Here is a 26,331-nt window from a genome sequence, read left to right as displayed (position 1 = left end):
ATATATATATATATATATATATATATATATATATATATAAATAGCTATGAATAGATGAATTGCGTATGGCCGTGTATGCGTGTGGTTTTCCGCGCAGATGTACATTTAAGGATAGCATATTGTCTGCGCAAAAGACTGACCGCAAGCAGGGAATCGCATTAGAAAGTAGCCCTACCCCCTGGAAACACCCTTCTATCACTTTAGTCGACTGCCCAGGCGACATTCACTTGTGCTGTTGTGGTAACAGCTACTTTGAGAGCCTTTAAGACAGGATGCTGCTCTTTTTGGCTTGGCTGGTTTATACTACTTATTTTTGGAAGTAGTAGAAACCACTTAAAAAAACCAACACTTCTTTTTGTGGAGGAAGAGCCCAGAAGAACAAGCGGAGGTTGCAGACAGCAGGCTGGATGGTGTGTCGCTCCCCAAACTGTCCTGCATTGTCTCCCCACAAATTCCTCCATTCTTTATTCCATTTGTATCAGGTCTCCTAGCAACGTGCGTCCGAATCTGTGTCCCTACCCTATGTAATTGTGTACGCACCATGGATGGAACGCATCTATAGAGATCAGTAGAGCTCGTACGTGCGGAATCCACGGTGAAATAGAGTATGCTTCGATTTTTTTCTTCTGCTTGTAGAATCCACAATTCCTGTCGCAAGTGTGAGCGAAACGGTGAAAATCAATGTATTTTAATGTCCGTGTATTACCATGTATCATCCACAATTCACATCCGTTTGTGCAAGACCGGCCTAGGGCCACCTTCACACATCTGTTATTTACCGAAATTACCTTGGCGTTTTGAACGCCGCAGTAATCGCAGTATAACGCTCCCATTGATTTCAATGGGGTCTCACAGGCATGTGCTCTTAAATGCGGCACTTTCTAACGCCATGATTTTTGAGCACTGTCTGCTCTATTTTGCCACGTTTAACGCATCTCATCACCTATCACAATTATGGGGAGGCGCTAAAACCCACTGTCGGTGGCAGTAACCTGCGTCTGAAAACAGTGGTAAAATCGCAGCAAAACGCTGCGATCAAAATCGTCGCTGCATTTAGCTGACGGCATGTGTGAAAGTGGCCTAAATGTTAGATCTCATGTCTGAAAGCATCCAGAAATATGCTGAAAACCTCTACATGAATTAATGGTGAGAAATATATAAATAATGCAAAAATTGTACAAAAAGACATCAAAGCTAAACATTTGCAAAGTTACGTAAAGCGGTTTTCCAGGGAAAATACCATTGATGTCTTATCCTCAGGATAAGCCATCAATAGTTGATTGACGGTGAGCCCGACTGATCAGCTGATTGGGTACCCACTGTCAGCGCCCGATACACAGGGGTCGGAGCTGAAGCGACTGCTCCGACCCCTGTGTAGTGGCAAGTGCTTGTAACTACAGGAGCAGTTGTCATTGATTTTCAATGAGAGCTGTGTCTGCAATTATGAGTGCCAGCTACTACACAGGGGTTGGAACAGCGGCTTCTGCTCTAACCCTTGTGGCACTGACAGCGAGCACCTGATCACCTGATGGCCCAGGGTCCCCAGCCAATCAACTCTTGATGACTTATCCTGAGGATAGGACATCAATTATTGGTGACAGTAACCAGTATTGATTCCTGGGACATCATTTAGTATCTTGTACATGCAATTCAGATGTCATTATAGGGGATTTTCACCAATCAAAAATGAGTATTCTAGGTATGTAAATACTGTACCTCATCATTGTCTGGAGCAGCAAGAAAACAGCAAGGATCAGGACTGTGGAGCATTCCCACATTATTAACTAACAGACCAAAATAAAATAGAAGGAATGTTACATTTTGCATAGATAATATTATACAGAAATATTAAAAATTCTAAATAAATTATAAATCAAAAGATTGAAGAATTATGCTGAGAAAAAATTAGTAAGCGCCCCCTATTTTTGGATTTGTGTAGCACTTTGGGACTAGTCATACTTTGCTTTTTCCATGTCCCAAAGTTCCATCGTAGGTTACATCTGAATCCCCGAAAACATAATTTGGATGGAACCCCAGGACAGAGCCATAGACTTTCATTGCTGAAATTGAGACCAATGTGTCTGACATGTTTTTCTCTTCAGGTATGAACGGAAAGTTGCTCAAACTGAGACCTTATTTTGGGGATTCGGGCATAACCCAGGATGGAACCCAAGGACTTAGTAAAAAGACAAAAAGTGTGAATGGCCTCTTAAAGGGTTTGCCCGGGTGTGACATGATTAGAAAAAAAAGGGATCCAAATCTGTTAAAACAATAAAGCAGCAGTACTTAGCCAACCTCTCCCAGGTGATCCCGCAGTGCAGCCCCGCAATCCTCCCAGTCATTGTTTAGGAAGAGCTACCATATAACTGCTGCAGCCAAAGAGATGCCACAGCGGTCACCTGCCATTGTCCTGGCATCACCACTCATATGCTGGGGGCCATGATGCCAGCTAACAGCTGTGGCCTCTATTTGGCTGCAGCGATTATGTGGTAGCTGTTCCTAAGCAGTAACTGGGAGGAATGCTGGGCTGGCTGCAGGTTTATGAGGGCCCTTGGGTGATAGAGCCTCAGTGGGCCCTATTAGGGTGTGTCATGACACACAACTGCATGTACAGTATGGCAGATATTGCTGAAGATTTCACCGACTTATTTAATAAGTGAAATCCAGTGAAAGGTCTGCAACAAATAGAGCGTGTTGCAGAGTGGATTATGTGGCATGGGGAACATGGCTTTAAAAAAAAAAAAAAAAACAACAACACTGCTCAGACAACCCCTTTAAGGACCTTGCCTATTTTGGCTGCACTTTAGTTAAGGACCTTAGGCGTGTTTTTTCTTCACGTGACCACTGAAGTCTGTGATTAGCTAAGCTGTTATGTGTGCAATGAGCGGAATGTGACAATTGCAGCAGCTTCTTCCGGGACTGGAGTGGCAAGTACTAGGGATTTTGTGATGGGAATGGGGGACGGGTGGCATCTGAACAGTGATTATGGCATATTTTATTTCAAGGCATTTCCAGCTCATACAATATTTTTTCAGTAACCTTATTATATGACAGTCTGAACTGATAAGTGATCTAGTCGGTCTGCACAGTGACAGTGCTATAACTCTGTAGAGCCTTAAAGGGGCACCAGCATCACTTGTAGTGCAGGTTTATTTGTGCGTGATACACTATACCAACCTGCTGTAGGCTCAGTGGCAGCTCTGACGTCAGCGCAGTGGCTTCACTTTAGTGCTGCTGAGCTGCTGTGGGTTAGATGATGCCTGCGCTCTTGCAGGAACTGAATGGCATGACCAGGCCTCCAGGAATCTGGTGAGAGATATCGGGGGCTGAAGCTACTCGAGCAACTGCAAGGCTTGCTGCCAGATTTGTGTAGGCCAGAAAGCTATAATACGGCAATGACAGTTAGTCAGGAGGAAAAGTGGGCCCCTCAGTTGCAGTTGGCCCAGGCACCTGCACGTGTTTACTGGGTAATGACGTCATTCCTGGCTGTAGCACTGGATCGCTAGGGAAGAGGACAGGTAAGTACTGCTACTTTTATTGTTTTAACAGATTTGGATCCATTTTTTTTAATTGTATCACACACTTGGAAAACACCTTGAAATGCTATTTGCACTTTTACAATTTTTTTCTGCTCCATAAAATAGTCTTAATGTAATAAATAAATACTATAAATACAATATATACCTATTCCTCCCTTCCCTCTGCTCCTTGCTTGGCCATTGTACAGACATCTCTGGTCAATGCTATTCGCACACGGAATATTGTTTACTCCTAAGGAGACTTCTGAGCGGCAATGTCTCAGTAAAATCACAGTTCAGACAGCTTTTCTCAACTCCCGTCCTCAAGCACCCCCAAAAAGTCATGTTCCCTTAAATCTTGAGATGTTGGAGGTACTTGAGAACTGAAGTTGAGACACAATGGGCTAGAGCATTGAGAGAAAAGTGAGAGCGCCTGCTTTACAGGGAATGCCTTGCAGGAAGCGGGTTGTGAAGCAATACAGACTAACTTGAGTCACTCCAGGATCACACTCTTCTATAAAGTCATTTTTTTCATGACAAAGGTGAACATTCACTTTTATATTTACTTATATTTCATGGCTACGGACTTCTTTGACATTGAAATAATGAATTTCACACATTAGTGGCCACCTTGAATCAAAAAGTATCGGGGTGCGATCTCCAGTTTCAGATCTCAATAGACAGTTTGTAACCTGCTCCTAGATTTAGACTTTTCCCAGTAACCAGATTGATCCGATGTTCACAACGTGAACATAAAAGGTTTGGAAAAATGGTTTTCTGTCTCTCTCTGCCTCTTTCTGTCTCTCTGCTTCTGTCTGTCTTTCTGTGCCTCTCTCATTTTCTGCCCCTGCCTCTCTCTCTCTCGCTGTGTCTGCCTCTCTCTCTCACTCTGCTTCTCCTCCTGCCTTTGTCTGCCTCTCTGTCTGTTATGCCTCTCATTTCTTTCCGGCTTCCATGACACGATGGCTGTGATTGGTTCATCCAGCATTGCATTCATAGGATGAACCAATCGCGGCCATTGCCCGTTCTGCTTCAGCACTGCCCACTGTCCTTCAGCACCGCCCGCTCCTCTTCAGCACCACATGCTCCCCTTAGCATTGCCCGCTCCCCTTCAGCACCGCCTGCTCACACTCGCTTAGCAACGCCTCACTGTCCGCAGCTGCGTGCACATACACTTAGTATAGGAACTTTGGGCTGCCCTCACAGGTCACTAACTGTACCAAACTCAAATTTTAGGATTTTACGGTGGTGATGAGGGTGTCACCAATCTAATCACACCAAAATCATCCACCAAAGGTCACGCAAAGGGGTTAAAGTGTCGTGCAAGAAAAAGCCTGTAGGCTTTTTGATATTAGATACATGCTAGCTGAAAGCTGTGGGAATCCAGGAGGCTGCTGACATCTCCAGCTTTCATGTATCAGCATAGCTTCATTCCTACCCTGCATTCACCTTCTACAGCCCAGAAGGGCTCTCATGTTGATTGTGCTAATGTAAAGTGTGCGTGGGGAATATAGTGTCTATGCACTGTTTATTGATGCTGCTATTCTGTGAGTATTGGGCCATTTGTATGTAAGTCATAATGTAATATTTATGTTCTCTATTCCTTCAGTGCATTTATTCTCCTATATACATAGGTTGCACTGTCATTGGGACAGGTTATGTTATGTTAATGATGATGACTTTTATATGCATTTATGTGTTCACTCTGTCTTTTTACATGTAAATGTGTTGCCTGTGTTATCTCCTGTATACCTGACATATTATCTGCAGCTACTAGGTGTCACTATAGTATTTGAGACTTTTAATGTATAGCTGTAGCAAAGTTTAAATTGACTTTGGTAACTTTATGCAACTTTATTCAACTATTACATAAAAAATATATTATCTATTAAATAACTATTAAATAAAAAGATATTATCTTATCTTCACAGAGCAGAATCCATTGCAAAGCAATTGAAAGGGTAAATAACTTTAGCACGGATAGTTATCTTAGTTATCTTATAAGTCGAACTTAAACTTTGAGTTTGATAGTAAAGAGCTGACCATGAAGTAGCGAGCCTTATTTGATTCTGTTATGTTATTTGTACATGTGGTCAGAACCGATATTGCTTTATTGTAATATACCACACAACTGCGTAGCAGCACACGAAAAAATGCCTTAAGATTGAGAGGAGGCTAATATAGCAAAAAATGGGATGCACGCTCAAAAAAATGGTTCTGGATCCACAGAACCAACACTTCCACACATATGTTGCCTCTGAAGCAGCATCCAAGGGTGTCCATGAGAACAAGAGGATACTCACATCCTTAAAAGGGACTGAATCTTTATTGAGTCCATGTAAAAAAGACAAAGTTTCGGTTGCTAACTCCAACCTTTGTCAAGCCAATATACAATGAACAGCAACCACCACCTGAGATACAGGACTAGCCAGCAAAGCTGGCTAATCCTGAAAACAGGGACATCAACCAGTTACTAAATATGAGCATAGGACATCTCTTTATATCGACCCCCCCCCCCATCTGACATTAAAAAGAGAAAGGAAAACACAACGTCTCCAAACCATGCATCACATCAATGTATTATGCGTCACCTAATAGAATAACTGCTCAATTAGTTTCCAATGATAACAATAAATTCTATAGACAACAAAGAGGGATGACTATGGGGTCCAATATGGCCCCAACATATGCCAACCTCTTTATGAGTTATGTAGGGAGCACGCGGATATATACCTCCCCATCCTGGACCTTTGTCCAAGTATGGTGGAGGTATATAGACGACGTGTTCATGATTTGGAATGGGACGGAGGTGGAATTAAACAGCCTCCTGCCAGAACTTAAATTCACCTTGACTCACTCTAGGGAACCCCTACAGTTTCTAGATGTATTGGTCATCAAGCAAGGAAATAGTCTGAAGATGGATTTATATTCAAAACCTATGGACCGTAACAATCTGTTGCACTATAAGAGTCACCACCTGTCTGCAATGATCAGATCCTTGCCTTGGAGCCAAATACTCAGGATGAGACACATTGTGGACGATGCGTTCCTGGAACAACGTTTGGTGTTTATGTGCAACACATTCTTAAGTAGGAGATACCCTAGAGAGAATGTTGAGCGACAGAGTGCAAGTACCAGAGTTCTGGACTGTGGGACACTATTGACGCCTGCACCCGGGGATGAGACGGGGACGTGTATTCTGTTTGTGTCCACCTTTGGCCCTCTTAGCAGTAAGATTAAGGGGATAGTTAACAAGCATTGGCATCTGTTGGCGAGATGCCATTCCGAGATTGCAGAATTTAGTCGTCCCCCAATGATGGCCTATCGCAGGGCACGCAATTTGAAGGACCAATTGGTAAAAAATATGTCCCATTAAGAACCACGGAATAGTCAATATACATTGGCACCAGTGAAAAACAGAAATTTCCCGTGTTTAGATTGCACCTCCTGCAATGACCTCATTTGAGGTGATCGTTTTACTCATCTGCGGACGGGGGCCACATACCACATCAAAGGACGATATACGTCTACATCGTCGTATGTCATTTACATCATCAATTGCCCTTGTGGCTTGATGTATGTGGGCGAGACCATTATGGAGATCCGAAAAAGAATAGCGAACCATAGGAGCAACATTAGAATGTGTAAAACCGAGTTACCAGTCCCCAAGCACTTTATAGAGCATGGCCATATGGTAAGCCAGCTCTGCTTTAGAATAATAGACTCGGTGCCCCCCAGCATTAGAGGTAGGGATAGGGAGAGGCAACTACGGCTAATAGAGGCGAGATGGATTTTTGAATTAGAGACCCTGCAACTAAAGGGATTAATCATCGATTATAATCCATTGCCATATGTAGTGTAAGAGTGTCACTATGGTTGCCATATGCTGTGCTGTCAAATGTTATGCTTTGGAAGGAAGTGTTGCGTAGATTGATTTTAATCTGTGTCTATTTTACTTTTTAGAGTCATGTACATCGAGTTCCAGAATGCCAGATGCGGAGCAATTAACTATGACGTTTTTTTCAACAAAAAGAACATCCTGGATTGGATTTGGTCATCAACAAGATCCGACTGAGGAAAATATAAAGTCTTGCATGGAAATTTCCAGTTATCATTAGAAACCAATTGAGCAGTTATTCTATTAAGTGACGCATAGTAAATTGATGGAATGCATGGTTTGGAGACATTGTGTTTTCCTTTCCCTTATTAATGTCAGATGCGGGTCGATATAAGGAGATACCCTGCGCTCATATTTAGTAACTGGTTGGTGTCCCTGTTTTCATATCTGGGCTGCCTGGTTTAAACAGTAACATCAAAGAGTGGCTGGGTTATGCGGTGACATAGCCTGATAAGTCCAGAGTGCGCAGTCACAACTGACTTTACTTCTGTTGATATTATAGTTAATATGGCAATCCTCTAGCCATAGGGTCGGGGGGGGGGGGGCATAGGTGACACCCCTTCTTCTGCGCGTGCGCAGCATATTTGTTGTCTTTTTATCGGCATGGCATGCTAGGTAGGATGCGCCGCTGGATAGTCCCACGAAAGTGCGTGTTATTTTTGCGCATGTGCAGATTGACATTTGGTGTTTGGAATCCATTTTGGTTAGTGGCAAAGAGTACCCAGCTGGATATAGTGGCACAGCCTGATGACGTGACTGGGCGCATAGCGGCCACACGTTCTCACTACCGATTGATGGGAACGCCGGGCACACCCGGTTCTGCCTATATGGCTATGTAATTACTGAATAGGCTATCGTCATCAGTGATTGCCTGCATCTGGCACCTGGAACATGTGCATCAGGATGTATCACCTGCAGGTATGTGCTTTTAATAATGATTGTGGGTTGGTGATTGGCCGGCTTTGCTGTATTTCAGGTGGTGGTTGTTCTTCATTGTATATTGGCGTGACAAAGATTGCAGTTAGCAACCAAAAGATTTTCCTTTTTACATGGACCAAAGAATGTATCATCTTGTTCGCATAGACACCCTTGGATGCTGCTCCAGAGGTAACATATGTGTGGCTTTATTATAATATGATATTGATTTGTCTGAAGGATCACGTGGAAACGGAGGCACAGCTTGGATACATATTATAGTGAAGCCTATAGTGTCAGTTCTGTGCAGAGTGTGGTGAAGAGAGGCTGCATCAGACTCACCAGCTACCGGGCAGTGCCACAAACCGGAACCCAGAACATGGCAGATCTGGGTGAAAGTTCCTATGGAAGAATAACTATGAAGCAGCTATTTCGTTGCAGAGATGCTCCTGAGTTGAACTTCAGCCTGTTGTGAGGCTTCCACCCCAGTGGCCTGTGGGACATTCAAGTCCACTGCCCAATGTGATCCTTCTAGATACAGTAAACTACCAAAAGACTGTTTTCTTCAGGAATTAAACCCTTCTTTTGCCTAAATATTTTGTTGGATGAAAACCCCCTTTGCCTTCAGAAGGAGAAAGACTATTTACAGAGTTTATTGTTTAATAAAGTTATGAGTATCATGTCTGGCCCCGACGTGTGCTTTTTGCCGGAAGCCACTTTCCACGCTGGTACAACCCTGTGATTGAGCCTATTACACCTGTTATTAGCTAGAGACTGGTACTCGAAGGGAAGCATTTCCAACCCTAGTGGACATGATTCAGATAGAATCCACTATGTTTCCCACTTACTTAGCAAGTTCGAACCCCTGACGTTCCTCAGATATGCCAAACCCCAAGTCATCAGCCTCAGCAGGCCCCAAGATAATGACCTGCCACCGGTCCCTCCATTCACCCAGGGGCCCTGTCTTTCAGTTACATCTGTACAAAGCTGCCTAGGAAGTAGGGCAGAGTGTTTGCCATGGAACACATGCGAGTAAGGGAAACTTGAATGGAAGAGGCTAGGGTCTCCCACCACCTGAGCCTGTCAAGAACCTGTAGGAAGAAGGCCTTCCTTACCACAGAGCGGTTGTGGGAAACAAGAAAGCCTATAGTGAGTACAGTTCTGGCACAGGCTGAAGACAATGAGTACTACACAAAACTTACTAATTTCTGACTGAGCAGCCATTGACAATCTCAGAGAGGAACTGACTCACTGTGAGGGGGCTACTTTTTCCCCATAGTGCAACCAAGGACCTTTAGGTGGTTACTGTGATGGTGTTCGCCACTGCACCGATTGTTGCTTTAAGTTGTGTAACAGTAACTACTAAGCTGATGCAGAGTTGTCCATAGCCTTTGAGCAAAAATACGATACTAGATAAAAGGAAACTAGGTAAAACCAAGTATCCAAGTATACCTCAGCACCAGACTTCAGATGAGAGTTATCAGTACAAAATCAGCTTTATTCTATGACTATTAAAAATACATATAGTGGAGGTTTCAGAAAGGTTTCCGTACTATCGCCGAAATATAACCTCCACTATATGTATTGTATTAGTCAGGGAATAAGGCTGATTTAGTACTGATAAATCTTGTCAGACGTACTTAGTTATCCAAGTTATGGAAGAACTGTTGGGTGACAGCAATACTTTTTTTAAATATACCAACCAGTGGATAACAATTCCAACTTACATCTTAAATGGAGAAAGGGAAAGAGTGGGGGACTAACTAAACAGATTGCAGATTGATAGCGGTAAAATATCCAGGGATCCAAGTAATGTATTATTTGCCCAAAATCCATAAAATGTTTTGGTCCCTCCTACTAGACCGATAGTGCCAGGAATTAAATCTCTGGCATCTAATTTAGGACAATATATTGACCACTAGTTGCATAGGTATATAAAAAATGTCCTCTTTTATTAAGGATTCTGTGCCAAACTGAGGGTATGCAGTGGGGGTCAGATTACTAGTTATGCATGGCGGATGTTTTATTACTGTACAAAATAATGATATAGGAATGAAGACAATTAAAGGAGTTTTAAACAAGGACTCAGAAATGGCAGGAGTTCAAGGGGAGTTTTCCTTGGAGTGTATCCCATATGTTTTGGCCTGCAATTAAATTTGGTGGGAAAATAAATTTTACCTACAGACCTCCAATGTGGCAATGAGGGAGAAATTTGCCCCCCGCTATGAAAATCTTATGAACATGTGGGAAATTTTTTTTTCGTCTATAGAGAATTACCCAGTGGACTTAAAAACTGAAAGCGCAATATAGATGACTGTGTTATTAGATGGGAATGAGATACAGATAGACTGGAAAACGTTTTAAATCATTTAATGAGTGGAATATAACATTAATCTGTAATATTAGTCAGAAAGAAATAGTCCCTAGTGGGACAGCCATTTGAAGCACTTTCGGGACATCGGCTCCGCTTTTTGGACATCTGGTCACCATGAAGGTGATTACCAGTATTACTACTGAGGCCACTGTAGGGATCACTACTACTATTGGGGCTGATATAGGGGACATTATTACTACTAAGGTCACCGTAGGGGGTCACTATTACTACTGGGGCCAATATAAGGGGAGACTATTACTACTGAGGCCACTCTGCATGTGGCAGCATACCTCAAGTTGATTTATGCAAACCAGAAACCAGCTCCTCTGCAGTCACTCACATGCAAGGACTGGTTGGAAACCACTGGCTGGGCTTCCAATGCAGTTCAATGAACTGCTGCATACATTGGAAATAAGCCCCCTAGTGAGAACTGTAAAAGACATATTGGCTGTCACTACCGGACGAAGACATGTACCTAGATTCAGGCTGAAGAAGAACCCTAAGTAGGTTTGAAAGCTCGCTATAACATCATGCCAATAAAAGGTGTCATATCTACAAGATTACTTGGTTTCTCTTACTGAGAACAATCCCATTTTGTTCTACTGGCTAACACCGTACCAAACCTTTTTTTTGTTAAATATGTGTTTCTTAGGAAGTTCTAATGACAATTTAGAAACTGTTATATATTTACTCAAGTTATCATATAATTTCCCAAATGATCGGATCACTATATCTTACCCAGAATTCCAATCTCCAACCCTTCAAGATTTTCTTCAACGTGGTCATATATTTTATTTTTTGTGAAGTCAGCTTGTATGATTTTAACATTTCTTCCTGTAGTTTGTTCTGTTGAAAAGTAACCAAATATACACAAATTATATGATAGTTTTACACAGTTCAATAAAAAATAGTGGCACAAAAAGAAAACAATAAACCCAATGTAAAAGAGGTCCCCGTATAGCCTAGCCATTAAAAGGTACCCATTCTTTCATGTTTTAATACCCTAAATGAATAGTATACGGTCTGTCTATAGTTTTATAATTTCCTCTTACCTATACTATACAGATCATGATGATATAGTATGTGGCTGCCATTTGGGCCAGCAAAGTGAAGATGATGATGTATAGAGGCTCATTGAGTTCAGTGGGCTCCACCTAGTCTAAGCTACATGCTGCTGAATTCTATATATTTACTAACTACTATATGGGAAGAGAGCTGGTCAATAAGGGATCTCTGTCAAAGGAATAAAACTTCAACCTCTTTTTACTATATGACATTAAAGGGGTTGTCCCACGCCGAAACGGGTTTTTTTTTTTTTCAATAGCCCCCCCCCCGTTCGGCGCGACACAAACCCGATGCAGGGGTTTAAAAAAAAACAAACCGGATAGTACTTACCCGAATCCCCGCGCTCCGGTGACTTCTTACTTACCTTGCGAAGATGGCCACCGGGATCTTCACCCACGGTGGACCGCAGGTCTTCTCCCATGGTGCACCGTGGGCTCTGTGCGTTCCATTGCCGATTCCAGCCTCCTGATTGGCTGGAATCGGCACACGTGACGGGGCGGAGCTACGAGGAGCAGCTCTCCGGCACGAGCAGCCGCATTCAGAAGGGAGAAGACCGGACTGCACAAGCGCGTCTAATCGGGCGATTAGACGCTGAAATTAGACGGCACCATGGAGACGAGGACGCTAGCAACGGAACAGGTAAGTGAATAACTTCTGTATGGCTCATATTTAATGCACGATGTATATTACAAAGTGCATTAATATGGCCATACAGAAGTGCTGAACCCCACTTGCTTTCGCGGGACAACCCCTTTAAAGGGAGTTTGTCACACTGAAAAATGGTCTTGAACTGATAAAAAGTGTAGATAGTTGGAGACTCAGTTCCAATAATGTAATTCTTATCTATGAACTCACTTTCACTCCTTTGCAGTAAGCTCGCAAATGATGCATGAACTGAATAATAATGAACTGTTAGTTAAGGTCCATTTAGACGGGATGAGTGTCAGGCAAACGATGCCTATCACTAGTCCCAGCACATACTAGCTCCCGTGCACCTGCACGGGAGGCATATATTTATTTTCAGCCCCACTTCAGCACTATTCAGCAAATCCAGCAACCTGATTGGTTCTGTTTCACAATTCCAGCAACCTGTTTGGTTTGTGTGTTTTAGAATTCCAGCAACCTGATTGGTGAATAGTGCTGAAGTGGGGCTGAAAATAAATATATATGCACGGGAGCTAGTATCGCTGGCTTACTGCGGGCGGCTGGAGGAGATTTCTCTCCTCGCTCTCCTCCGCCCCTCTCCATTGACATAACATAGCAGTTGATCAATATTGAATGGCTGCTATTTACACTGAGCGATCAGCGATCTGCTCATCGTCCATCATTTATGCTGCATTAACGATTGATAATTGATCGCTCAGTGTAAATAGCAGCCATTCAGTACTGAACGGCCGCTATGTTATGTCAATGGAGAGGGGAAGGGGAGCGCGAGCAGAGAAATCTCCAGCAGCCGCCCCACTCTGTGCCAGTGATACTTGCTCCTGTGCAGCAGCACGAGAGTGAGTATCTCGAGGGACGAGTGTCAGGCATCATCCGTCTAAATGGATCTTTAAAGCTAAGGAGTTCAGGTGATATATTACAATACAGAACATTGGCTGTGGCCAGATTACTATGGGAAAGTGAAAGTGAGTTCAGAGATAATTATTACACCTTTGGAATTCAGTTATCCACACTTCCATATAGTTCAGGGTAATTTTTCATGGTGATAGATGCTGTTTAGAGATGAGCGAGCATGCTCGGATAAAGCAGTTATTCGAGCGAGCATCGCTCTTCTCGAGTAACTTCTTACTGGTCCAATCAGGCTCAGGGGGGCGGCAGGTGTTAGCATGGGGTAGAGAGAGAGATCTCTCTCACTCTCCCCCTCCCCGCCCCCCGCTAACCACCGGCCCCTGAGCCTGCTCGGACCAGTAAGCAGTTACTCGAGAAGAGCGATGCTCGCTCATCTCTAATGCTGTTCAAATGAATTAGCAAATCAATCTTAAAGGCATTCTCCGGGTTCTTTTTTTAAAAATTCTTGTTTCCCAAATACAAGATGCCAGTTATGCCATTTTAACACTTACTGGTATTGTGTTTACTATAGTCATAAAGCAGACATAGTGGAAGAATTTTCCACTTGAGAACAGATTCAGTAGTTTAGACATGATGGTTAAAGTATTCAGGGTAACTCTAAGGTTATGCCCACATGTAACTGAAAAAGTTCCATTGTAGCATTCCAATAATTGTAGCAAAATTCACGGTTTACAGCAGTTTACACCCTAAATATTACAAAGGGTGAAATCAGAGGTGAAAATCCACAGAAAGAATTGGAATTCTGTGGATTTAAAATCCACCGCAGATCAATTTCCACACTGATTTTTTCTTGCTCCTACTGCAATATGCTGTGGAATTTACAGCTACAAATCTAGACATATAATCTGCAGTTTATTCATTATCTGTGAACGTACCCCTTCGCCTCAGAATTTTAGTGCTGAAATTTGACTTGAGCTCCACAGTTTTTATGATATTGAATGTGTATCATGTTATTTTAATGCAAAATAGGTTAAAAAATACCAATTTCCAAAGCAACCTTCTGCATTTTCTCAAGGGTTCGGCTGATCATCACAATATTCATGCCACGATGTGCCAGCTATAAAAGAAGTTGCAGATGTTATCAAATGTATCAACTTCACTGTTCAAACAAATGTAAAAGTTGTATGTGAATACTCCAGGTCAGTAATAGGCGGTCCGGGGGTCTCATACAACCTTCAGGTGTCACTCTGTGGCCAATAGAATGGTTATCTGTGTACTGTACAGCTCGATGCATACCCCTTGTCCAACCACACATTTCGCACGTACACTCATTGACAAAAAGAAGAATGTACCAAGAAGTTGTTGGAATCGAATGAAACTTTGTATGTGTGAATGTAATGATGATATATAAACTGATTACAATATCAGAGTGAAAGGATAATTTCATTGGGGAAAACTATACGACTCAAAGCTGGTGTCTCCGCGGGTCCCATAAATGCTAGATGGGCAATAAAGCTGTTGACTGGGCAGGCCAAGGAAGCATAGTAACCTGGCAGAGGCATTCCTGGGAAACCCTTGCTGCGTGTGAATGAGCATTATCCTGCTGAAAAATGCCTGCTGGAAGCAGGGTTGGCCCCAGGTTTATGAGGGCCCTTGGGTGATAAAGCCTCAGTGAGCCCCATGAGGTTGTGTCACTACACAGGTGACACTAAAACTGCATGTACAGTATTGCAGATATTACAGAAGCTTTAACCTACTTATTAAATAAGTGAAATCCACTGAAAAATCTGCAATAGAGCATGTTGCTTCAAAAAGAAAAAACATTTATCAGACAACTAGAGATGAGCGAACACCAAAATGTTCGGGTGTTCGTTATTCGTAACGAACTTCCCGTGATGCTCGAGGGTTCGTTTCGAACAACGAACCCCATTGAAGTCAATGGGCGACCAGAACATTTTTGTATTTCGCCGATGCTCGCTAAGGTTTTCATGTGTGAAAATCTGGGCAATTCAGGAAAGTGATGGGAATGACACAGTGACGGATAGGGCAGGCGAGGGGCTACATGTTGGGCTGCATCTCAAGTTCCCAGGTCCCACTATTAAGCCACAATACCGGCAAGAGTGGGCCCCCCCCCTCCCAACAACTTTTACTTCTGAAAAGCCCTCATTAGCATGGCATACCTTTGCTAAGCACCACACTACCTCCAACAAAGCACAATCACTGCCTGCATGACACTCCACTGACACTTCTCCTGGGTTACATGCTGCCCAACCGCCCCCCCTCCCCCCCACAGCGCACACCAAAGTGTCCCTGCGCAGCCTTCAGCTGCCCTCATGCCACACCACGCTCATGTCTATTTAGAATTGCGTCTGCCATGACGAGGGACCGCAGGCACACACTGCAGAGGTTGGCACGGCTAGGCAGCGACCCTCTTTAAAAGTGGCGGAGCGATAGCCCACAATGCTGTACAGAAGCAATGAGAAATAGAATCCTGTGCCACCGCCATCAGGAGCTGCACACGTGGGCATAGCAATGGGGAACCTATGTGCCACACACTATTCATTCTGTCAAGGTGTCTGCATGCCCCAGTCAGACCGGGCTTTTTAATTCATAGACACAGGCAGGTACAACTCCCTATTGTGAAGTCCCTGTCGACCCACAGCATGGGTGGCTCCCTGGAACCCACTGGCGGTACACAGAAATATCCCATTGCATTGCCCAACACAGCTGAGGTAGTAATGTCGTGCTTAATGCAGGTGGGCTTCGGCCCACACTGCATGCCCCAGTCTGACTGGGGTTCTTTATAAGTGTACAGATGTAGTAAAAACTCCGTGTGCACCTACAGCATGGGTGGGTGCCAGGAAGCCACCGGCGGTACATAGAAATATCCCATTGCATTGCCCAACACAGCTGAGGTAGTAATGTTGTGCTTAACCCTTTCCAATCCAATTTGTATATGGTTTTCCTAGGGGGCTTACTCTTTTTCTGCTGTTATACAACGGCGCTATATGCTGGCTAAAGCCAGTACTGCATGAGCTGACACGTAGGATAGGCTCCGACAGCAGAGAGGCTGGCAATATACAGTAAGAGAACCCCGACGGACGTCTACCAACAACGGAGCTGTACAGCCTTAAACCCTAATGTCTTCACAGGTCACACAGTGGACTGGAAAGGGTTAATGCAGGTGGGCTTCGGCCCACACTGCATGCCCCAGTCAGACTGGGGTTCTTTACAAGTGGACACATGTAGGTTTAACTCCCTGTGGACCCACTGCCTGGGTGGGTGCCAGGAAGCCACCGGCGGTACATAGAAATATCCCATTGCATTGCCCAACACAGCTGAGGTAGTAATGTCGTGCGTAATACAGGTGGGCTTCGGCCCACACTGCATGCCCCAGTCAGACGGGTTCTTTAGAAGTGTACAGAAGTATTAAAAACTCAGTGTGCACCTACAGCATGGGTGGCTCCCTGGAACCCACCGGCGGTACACAAAAATATCCCATTGCATTGCCCAACACAGCTGAGGTAGTAATGTCGTGCGTAATGCAGGTGGGCTTCGGCCCACACTGCATGCCCCAGTCAGACTGGGGTTCTTTACAAGTGGACACATGTAGGTTTAACTCCCTGTGGACCCACTGCCTGGGTGGGTGCCAGGAAGCCACCGGCGGTACATAGAAATATCCCATTGCATTGCCCAACACAGCTGAGGTAGTAATGTCGTGCGTAATACAGGTGGGCTTCGGCCCACACTGCATGCCCCAGTCAGACGGGTTCTTTAGAAGTGTACAGAAGTATTAAAAACTCAGTGTGCACCTACAGCATGGGTGGCTCCCTGGAACCCACCGGCGGTACACAAAAATATCCCATTGCATTGCCCAACACAGCTGAGGTAGTAATGTCGTGCGTAATGCAGGTGGGCTTCGGCCCACACTGCATGCCCCAGTCAGACTGGGGTTCTTTACAAGTGGACACATGTAGGTTTAACTCCCTGTGGACCCACTGCCTGGGTGGGTGCCAGGAAGCCACCGGCGGTACATAGAAATATCCCATTGCATTGCCCAACACAGCTGAGGTAGTAATGTCGTGCGTAATACAGGTGGGCTTCGGCCCACACTGCATGCCCCAGTCAGACGGGTTCTTTAGAAGTGTACAGAAGTATTAAAAACTCAGTGTGCACCTACAGCATGGGTGGCTCCCTGGAACCCACCGGCGGTACACAAAAATATCCCATTGCATTGCCCAACACAGCTGAGGTAGTAATGTCGTGCGTAATGCAGGTGGGCTTCGGCCCACACTGCATGCCCCAGTCAGACTGGGGTTCTTTACAAGTGGACACATGTAGGTTTAACTCCCTGTGGACCCACTGCCTGGGTGGGTGCCAGGAAGCCACCGGCGGTACATAGAAATATCCCATTGCATTGCCCAACACAGCTGAGGTAGTAATGTCGTGCGTAATACAGGTGGGCTTCGGCCCACACTGCATGCCCCAGTCAGACGGGTTCTTTAGAAGTGTACAGAAGTATTAAAAACTCAGTGTGCACCTACAGCATGGGTGGCTCCCTGGAACCCACCGGCGGTACACAAAAATATCCCATTGCATTGCCCAACACAGCTGAGGTAGTAATGTCGTGCGTAATGCAGGTGGGCTTCGGCCCACACTGCATGCCCCAGTCAGACTGGGGTTCTTTACAAGTGGACACATGTAGGTTTAACTCCCTGTGGACCCACTGCCTGGGTGGGTGCCAGGAAGCCACCGGCGGTACATAGAAATATCCCATTGCATTGCCCAACACAGCTGAGGTAGTAATGTCGTGCGTAATACAGGTGGGCTTCGGCCCACACTGCATGCCCCAGTCAGACGGGTTCTTTAGAAGTGTACAGAAGTATTAAAAACTCAGTGTGCACCTACAGCATGGGTGGCTCCCTGGAACCCACCGGCGGTACACAAAAATATCCCATTGCATTGCCCAACACAGCTGAGGTAGTAATGTCGTGCGTAATGCAGGTGGGCTTCGGCCCACACTGCATGCCCCAGTCAGACTGGGGTTCTTTACAAGTGGACACATGTAGGTTTAACTCCCTGTGGACCCACTGCCTGGGTGGGTGCCAGGAAGCCACCGGCGGTACATAGAAATATCCCATTGCATTGCCCAACACAGCTGAGGTAGTAATGTCGTGCGTAATACAGGTGGGCTTCGGCCCACACTGCATGCCCCAGTCAGACGGGTTCTTTAGAAGTGTACAGAAGTATTAAAAACTCAGTGTGCACCTACAGCATGGGTGGCTCCCTGGAACCCACCGGCGGTACACAAAAATATCCCATTGCATTGCCCAACACAGCTGAGGTAACGTCAGCTGTAATGCAGGTGGGCTAAAAATTAATTTGATTACACTGTAGGCGAGGGCCCACAAAAATTGCTGTATCAACAGTACTAATGTACATCCCAAAAATTGGCCATGGCCAGCCAAGAGGGCAGGTGAAACCCATTAATCGCTTTGGTTAATGTGGCTTAAGTGGTAACTAGGCCTGGAGGCAGCCCAGTGTAACGAAAAATTGGTTCAAGTTAAAGTTCCAATGCTTTTAAGCGCATTGAAACTTATAAAAATTGTTCAGAAAAATTATTTGAGTGAGCCTTGTGGCCCTAAGAAAAATTGCCCGTTCAGCGTGATTACGTGAGGTTTCAGGAGGAGGAGCAGGAGGAGGAGGAGGAGGAATATTAGACACAGATTGATGAAGCAGAAATGTCCCCGTTTTGGATGGTGAGAGAGAACGTAGCTTCCATCCGCGGGTGCAGCCTACGTATTGCTTACGTATCGCTGCTGTCCGCTGGTGGAGAACAGAAGTCTGGCGAAATCCAGCCTTTGTTCATCTTGATGAGTGTTAGCCTGTCGGCACTGTCGGTTGACAAGCGGCTACGCTTATCTGTGATGATTCCCCCAGCCGCACTAAACACCCTCTCCGACAACACGCTAGCCGCAGGACAAGCAAGCACCTCAAGGGCATACAGGGCTAGTTCAGGCCACGTGTCCAGCTTCGACACCCAGTAGTTGTAGGGGGCAGAGGCGTCACCAAGGATGGTCGTGCGATCCGCTACGTACTCCCTCACCATCCTTTTGCAGTGCTCCCGCCGACTCAGCCGTGACTGGGGAGCGGTGACACAGTCTTGGTGGGGAGCCATAAAGCTGGCCAGGCCCTTAAAGACTGTTGCACTGCCTGGGATGTACATGCTGCTCGATCTACGCACATCCCCTGCAACATGGCCCTCGGAACTGCGCCTTCTGCCACTAGCGCTGTCGGCTGGGAATTTTACCATCAGCTTGTCCGCAAGGGTCCTGTGGTATAGCAACACTCTCGAACCCCTTTCCTCTTCGGGAATGAGAGTGGGCAGGTTCTCCTTATACCGTGGATCGAGCAGTGTGTACACCCAGTAATCCGTAGTGGCCAGAATGCGTGCAACGCGAGGGTCACGAGAAAGGCATCCTAACATGAAGTCAGCCATGTGTGCCAGGGTACCTGTACGCAACACATGGCTGTCTTCACTAGGAAGATCACTTTCAGGATCCTCCTCCTCCTCCTCCTCCTCAGGCCATACACGCTGAAAGGATGACAGGCAATCAGCCGGTGTACCGTCAGCAGCGGGCCAAGCTGTCTCTTCCCCCTCCTCCTCATGCTCCTCCTCCTCCTCCTGTACGCGCTGAGAAATAGACAGGAGGGTGCCCTGACTATCCAGCGGCATACTGTCTTCCCCCGCCCCCGTTTCCGAGCGCAAAGCAGCTGCCTTTATGGTTTGCAGGGAATTTCTCAAGATGCATAGCAGAGGAATGGTGACGCTAATGATTGTAGCATCGCCGCTCACCACCTGGGTAGACTCCTCAAAATTACCAAGGACATGGCAGATGTCTGCCAACCAGGCCCACTCTTCTGAAAGGAATTGAGGAGGCTGACTCCCACTGCGCCGCCCATGTTGGAGTTGGTATTCGACTATAGCTCTCCGTTGTTCATAGAGCCTGGCCAACATGTGGAGCGTAGAGTTCCACCGTGTGGGCACGTCGCACAGCAGTCGGTGCACTGGCAGCTTAAAGTGATGTTGCAGGGTGCGCAGGGTGGCAGCGTCCGTGTGGGACTTGCGGAAATGTGCGCAGAGCCGGCGCGCCTTTACGAGCAGGTCTGACAAGCGTGGGTAGCTTTTCAGAAACCGCTGAACCACCAAATTAAAGACGTGGGCCAGGCATGGCACGTGCGTGAGGCTGCCAAGCTGCAGAGCCGCCACCAGGTTACGGCCGTTGTCACACACGACCATGCCCGGTTGGAGGCTCAGCGGCGCAAGCCAGCGGTCGGTCTGCTGTGTCAGACCCTGCAGCAGTTCGTGGGCCGTGTGCCTCTTATCGCCTAAGCTGAGTAGTTTCAGCACGGCCTGCTGACGCTTGCCCACCGCTGTGCTGCCACACCGCGCGACACCGACTGCTGGCGACATGCTGCTGCTAACACATCTTGATTGTGAGACAGAGGAGGAGGAGGAGGAGGAGGGTGCTTTAGTGGAGGAAGCATACACCTCCGCAGATACCAGCACCGAGCTGGGGCCCGCAATTCTGGGGGTGGGTAGGACGTGAGCGGTCCCAGGCTCTGACTCTGTCCCAGCCTCCACTAAATTCACCCAATGTGCCGTCAGGGAGATGTAGTGGCCCTGCCCGCCTGTGCTTGTCCACGTGTCCGTAGTTAAGTGGACCGTGGCAGTAACCGCGTTGGTGAGGGCGCGCACAATGTTGCGGGAGACGTGGTCGTGCAGGGCTGGGACGGCACATCGGGAAAAGTAGTGGCGACTGGGAACTGAGTAGCGCGGGGCCGCCGCCTCCATGATACTTTTGAAGGACTCCGTTTCCACAACCCTATACGGCAGCATCTCAAGGCTGATGAATTTTGCGATGCGGACGGTTAACGTTTGAGCGTGCGGGTGCGTGGCGGCGTACTTGCGCTTGCGCTCGAACACTTGCGCAAGCGACGGCTGAACGGTGCGCTGAACTACACTGCTGGATGGGGCCGAGGACAGCGGAGATGAGGGTGTGGGTGCAGGCCATGAGGCGGTAGTGCCTGTGTCCTGAGAGGGGGGTTGCATCTCAGTGGCAGGTTGGGGCACAGGGGGAGAGGCAGGGGTGCAAACCGGAGACGGTGAACGGCCTTTGTCCCACCTTGCGGGGTGCTTGGCCATCATATGTCTGCGCATGGTGGTGGTGGTGAGGCTGTTGGTGTTGGCTCCCCGGCTGAGCTTTGCGCGACAAAGGTTGCACACCACTGTTCGTCGGTCGTCAGGCGTCTCTGTGAAAAACTGCCAGACCTTAGAGCACCTCGGCCTACGCAGGGTGGCATGGCGCGAGGGGGCGCTTTGGGAAACACTTGGTGGATTATTCGGTCTGGCCCTGCCTCTACCCCTGGCCACCGCACTGCCTCTTGCAACCTGCCCTGCTGATGCCCTTGACTCCCCCTCTGAAGACCTGTCCTCCTGAGTAAGCGTTGCACACCAGGTGGGGTCAGTCACCTCATCGTCCTGCTGCTCTTCCTCCGAATCCTCTGTGCGCTGCTCCCTGGGACTTACTGCCCTTACTACTACCTCACTGCAAGACAACTGTGTCTGATCGTCATCGTCCTCCTCACCCACAGAAAGTTGTTGAGACAGTTGGCGGAAGTCCCCAGCCTCTTCCCCCGGACCCCGGGAACTTTCGAATGGTTGGGCATCAGTGACGATAAACTCCTCTGGTGGGAGAGGAACCGCTGCTGCCCAATCTAAGCAGGGGCCCGAGAACAGTTCCTGGGAGTGTTCCCGCTCCTGAGCAGGTGTCATTGTAGTGGACTGAGGAGGCTGGGAGGAAGGAGGAGCAGCAGACAGAGGATTCGGATTGGCAGCAGTGGACGGCGCAGAACTGCGGGTAGACGATAGGTTGCTCGAAGCACTTTCTGCCATCCAGGACAGGACCTGCTCACACTGCTCATTTTCTAATAACCGTCTCCCGCGTGGACCCATTAATTGGGCGATGAATGTGGGGACGCCAGAAACGTGCCTCTCTCCTAATCGCGCAGCAGACAGCTGCGACACACCTGGATCAGGAGCTCGGCCTGTGCCCACACCCTGACTTGGCCCTCCGCGTCCTCGGCCGCGTCCACGTCCTCTAGGCCTACCCCTACCCCTCAGCATGCTGTATTACCAGTGATTAGATTTCCCAGGCAGGAAATAAATTGGCGCAAGACTGCAGGCCAAATATAATTTTTGCCCTTTTTGGAAAACGAAAGGCCCCACTGCCTCTAGTGAATGAATTATCTAAGTTTAATAACTGTGCTGTGTCCCTGCTTATGTGTCACAGAACGTGAGGGTAGCAGAGTTATTATAACTCTTGGAGAGCAGGTATTTTTTTTTCCCAATTAAGGAAAGCAAATGGCGAACCCAGCAGTAAAGCGTAGCTGGCTGCGTATGATTTAGCAATGTTTTTCACGCAGCTCACACGTCTACACAGGCGTAAGGACGGACACAGGCTGGACAAATAGATTTGTTTTCAGTTTTTTCCCACCAACAGGCAGCACTGCGTATATTCAATGAACCTGCGAAGTTTAATAACTGCGCTGTGTCCCTGCTTATGTGTCACAGAACGTGAGGGTAGCAGAGTTATTATAACTCTTGGAGAGCAGGTATTTTTTTTTCCCAATTAAGGAAAGCAAATGGCGAACCCAGCAGTAAAGCGTAGCTGGCTGCGTATGATTTAGCAATGTTTTTCACGCAGCTCACACGTCTACACAGGCGTAAGGACGGACACAGGCTGGACAAATAGATTTGTTTTCAGTTTTTTCCCACCAACAGGCAGCACTGCGTATATTCAATGAACCTGCGAAGTTTAATAACTGCGCTGTGTCCCTGCTTATGTGTCACAGAACGTGAGGGTAGCAGAGTTATTATAACTCTTGGAGAGCAGGTATTTTTTTTTCCCAATTAAGGAAAGCAAATGGCGAACCCAGCAGTAAAGCGTAGCTGGCTGCGTATGATTTAGCAATGTTTTTCACGCAGCTCACACGTCTACACAGGCGTAAGGACGGACACAGGCTGGACAAATAGATTTGTTTTCAGTTTTTTCCCACCAACAGGCAGCACTGCGTATATTCTATGAATAATAACTGTGTTGTGGCCCTGCCTATACAATTCTTTCCCTGCAGTATCAATGGAGGGTGCAATGCTCTGCAGAGGCGATTTTGAGAAGCCCAAAAAAAATGCAGCACAGCCAACAGCAGCCTGGACAGTACTGCACACGGATAAATATGGCCCTAGAAAGGACCGTTGAGGTTCTTGAAGGCTACACTCACTCCTAACACTCTCCCTGCCTATGCAGCACTTCTGTCCCTAATGCCAGGTGCAACGGTCTGCAGAGGCGATTTTGAGAAAAAAAAAAAAATCCCACTGCTAACAGCAGTCAACACACAGCTATCAGTGGCCCTAATAAGGACCTTTGGGGGGTCTTGAAGCCTACACTAACTACCAATTCTTTCCCTACAGCAGCTCCGGTATAAACAGCACTGTCCCTCATCTAACTCACACCGCATCTGAGGCGAGCCGCGGGAGGGGCCGACTTTTATATTAGGCGAACACCTGATCTCGCCAGCCACTCACAGCAGGGGGGTGGTATAGGGCTTAAACGTTGCAGGGGGAAGTTGTAATGCCTTCCCTGTCTTTCAATTGGCCAGAAAAGCGCGCTAACGTCTCAGGGAAGGAAGTGAAAGTAACCAGAACACCGCATGGTGTTCGTCACGAATAACGAACATCCCGAACACCCTAATATTCGCACGAATATCAAGCTCGGACGAACGCGTTCGCTCATCTCTACAGACAACCCCTTTAAGGACCAAGACTATTTTGGCTGCACATTAGTTAAGGACCTCAGGAATTTTTTTTTTCTGTATCAAAACATTCAGAGGGTCATAATGTTGTTATTTTTCTGTCTACATATCTTTATTAGGGTTTGTTTTTTGTGGGACGAGTTGTATATTTCAATGGCAAACTTTATGGTGCACATACTCATTGGTCAGATGTCCCCATGCCCTGGTACAGTCCTGCTCTCTGCTGCTTCAGACCGGTCCTGAAAGAAGCTGCTGCTGCCATTCATTGTGGATGTAACCACTAAGCGAGCCACAAGCCTTAGGGGTAGTGCCACGAAAGTCATGTGACCACTGAAGTCTGTGATTGGCTAAGTGGTCATGTGTGCAATGAGCGGAATGTGACAGTTGCAGCCCGTTCCAGGATTTTGTGATAGGGATGGCACCAGGATCACTTGTAACAGAAAGCATAGCTTCTTAACAAGAGATTCTGCTTTTTCTTACAAGCATGCTGTTCCTGTGCAGACAGACGGGATCATCTTTCGAATCAGAGTCCGACTATATCATAAAGTAGGTAAATAAGGAGGATCGTTGTGTGATCTATCAGTGCTCTGTATGTATCAATGGATTGTTGTCTGAGTTAGGTTGCTTTTCACTGATAAGGAGGTGGAAATATCCGTGTAAAGGGAAGGCACTGCTTAGCGGCCTAAAGTGGTAGAGATAGGCCTGCGTTCTCCAGTCCAGTACCCGCCCGGAAGAGGGAGTGGGGAAGAAGACAAGACCAATGCTTGCCAGTGCTGATCAGAAGAACACATCAGGGCCGTGTAACGTACTCCCCTCTGCAGGCCAGAGTCACAGCCAGGGAAAGGAGAGAAAGCAAGATTCAGGTGCCATGTTGAAGCTGCCGGGCAGCACCATTTTGGATAAGCTTCATAGAGGCTATATACAGGAGACCCTGCCTTCCATAGTAATGCAAGTGGTGATGCAATCAGCGTGTCACCACTCAGAAGATGAGGTCTTTAATAGGGAAGTGAAGGGAGGTAAGCCCATCCACCTCCCCAAGTGCAGGAGAGAGTTTTGGGTGCAATAGGCACCTAATATTAAAGGGCTGGAGCTGCATCACAGCTCCAGACTCCGATTGCAGAGAGAGGCAGACAGACCAGAGCGCAGCTTTAGCACTGTGTGAAGGGAGCTCCATGGAGGGCAGCCAGTGATGTGGCGGTGCACTGTTCCCATGCCGCAAAGCAACACCAGAAAAACAGCACCGCAAGGAAAGGGCCTGAGGACTAATGGCTGAAAATGACTACAGACTGCGTGGAAGGAGAGTGAGACTCCGTTCTTGCTAGAGATTCGGTCCCCAAAATAGAAAATGGCGCCATGATCCAGGACTAGGGAGATGCAAGAAAGCTGTGAGATATGTAAGACCTTTCCAAGATGACAGTTAGGGTGCGTACACCAAAGAACATAGTAACGTAGTATTTTAGGCTGAAAAAAGTTTTGCGTCCATCCAGTTCAGTATATTACCCCCTCCTCCCCCATTTTAATTCAGAGGAAAGCAAAAGACCCCAGTGAGGTAGGAGCCAATTTTCCTAATTTTAGGGGGAAAAAATGGCAAACTCCAAGTCCGGCATCCACAATAAATGCCTGGATCAACAATTCTTCTGAAGAAATCAATGACTATAACATGTAATATTGTGACACTCAAGAAAGGCATCCGGGCTCCTTTTGATGTCTTTTAGTGAATTTACCATCAGCACGTCCTCAGGCAGAGAGTTCCACAGTCTCACTGCTTTTACAGTAAAGAACCCCCTTCAATGTTGGTGTAGAAACTTTCTTTCCTCTAGACATAGATGATGCCCCCTTGTTACAGTCACAGTCCTGGGTATAAATAGATGATGGTAGAGATCCTTGTATTGTCCGCTGATATATTTATACTAATAACTCTAGGTCGTTCCTCAGCCGTCTCTTTTCTAAACTAAATAATCCCAATTTTGATGACCTCTCTGGGTATTGTAGTCCGCCCATTCAGTTTACTACTTTATTTAAGCTTATAGTTAACTAAAACCCCCGAGTCCTTTTCCATGTCTGTTTTTCCCAGTGGTTTCCCATTTAGTGTGTAATGGTGACATGTGTTTTCCTGCCCATGTGCATAACTTTACATTTATCAGTGTTAACCCTCATTTGCCACTTTTCGGCCCAAA

The 26,331-nt window shown here is 46.6% G+C and overlaps 1 protein-coding gene across 1 annotated transcript in view; it reads right to left on the bottom strand.

Moving 5' to 3' along the window:
* HSD17B3 (hydroxysteroid 17-beta dehydrogenase 3) overlaps positions 1 to 26,331 on the bottom strand; it is an 82,955-nt gene that overhangs the window by 31,630 nt on the left and 24,994 nt on the right. Inside the window, exons 3-5 of the mRNA XM_066601997.1 lie at positions 14,324 to 14,399; positions 11,444 to 11,551; positions 1,717 to 1,784 (exon numbers count right to left, since the gene is read on the bottom strand). Coding sequence (XP_066458094.1) covers positions 1,717 to 1,784; positions 11,444 to 11,551; positions 14,324 to 14,399 — 252 coding nt within the window. The remainder of the gene's footprint in view (positions 1 to 1,716; positions 1,785 to 11,443; positions 11,552 to 14,323; positions 14,400 to 26,331) is intronic.

The sequence above is a fragment of the Eleutherodactylus coqui genome, chromosome 5, assembly GCF_035609145.1.
Source record: "Eleutherodactylus coqui strain aEleCoq1 chromosome 5, aEleCoq1.hap1, whole genome shotgun sequence".
NCBI classification, from domain to species: domain Eukaryota; kingdom Metazoa; phylum Chordata; class Amphibia; order Anura; family Eleutherodactylidae; genus Eleutherodactylus; species Eleutherodactylus coqui.
The sequence above is the reverse complement of the archived record's forward strand: the minus strand, read 5'-3'. Positions and strand labels throughout refer to the sequence as shown.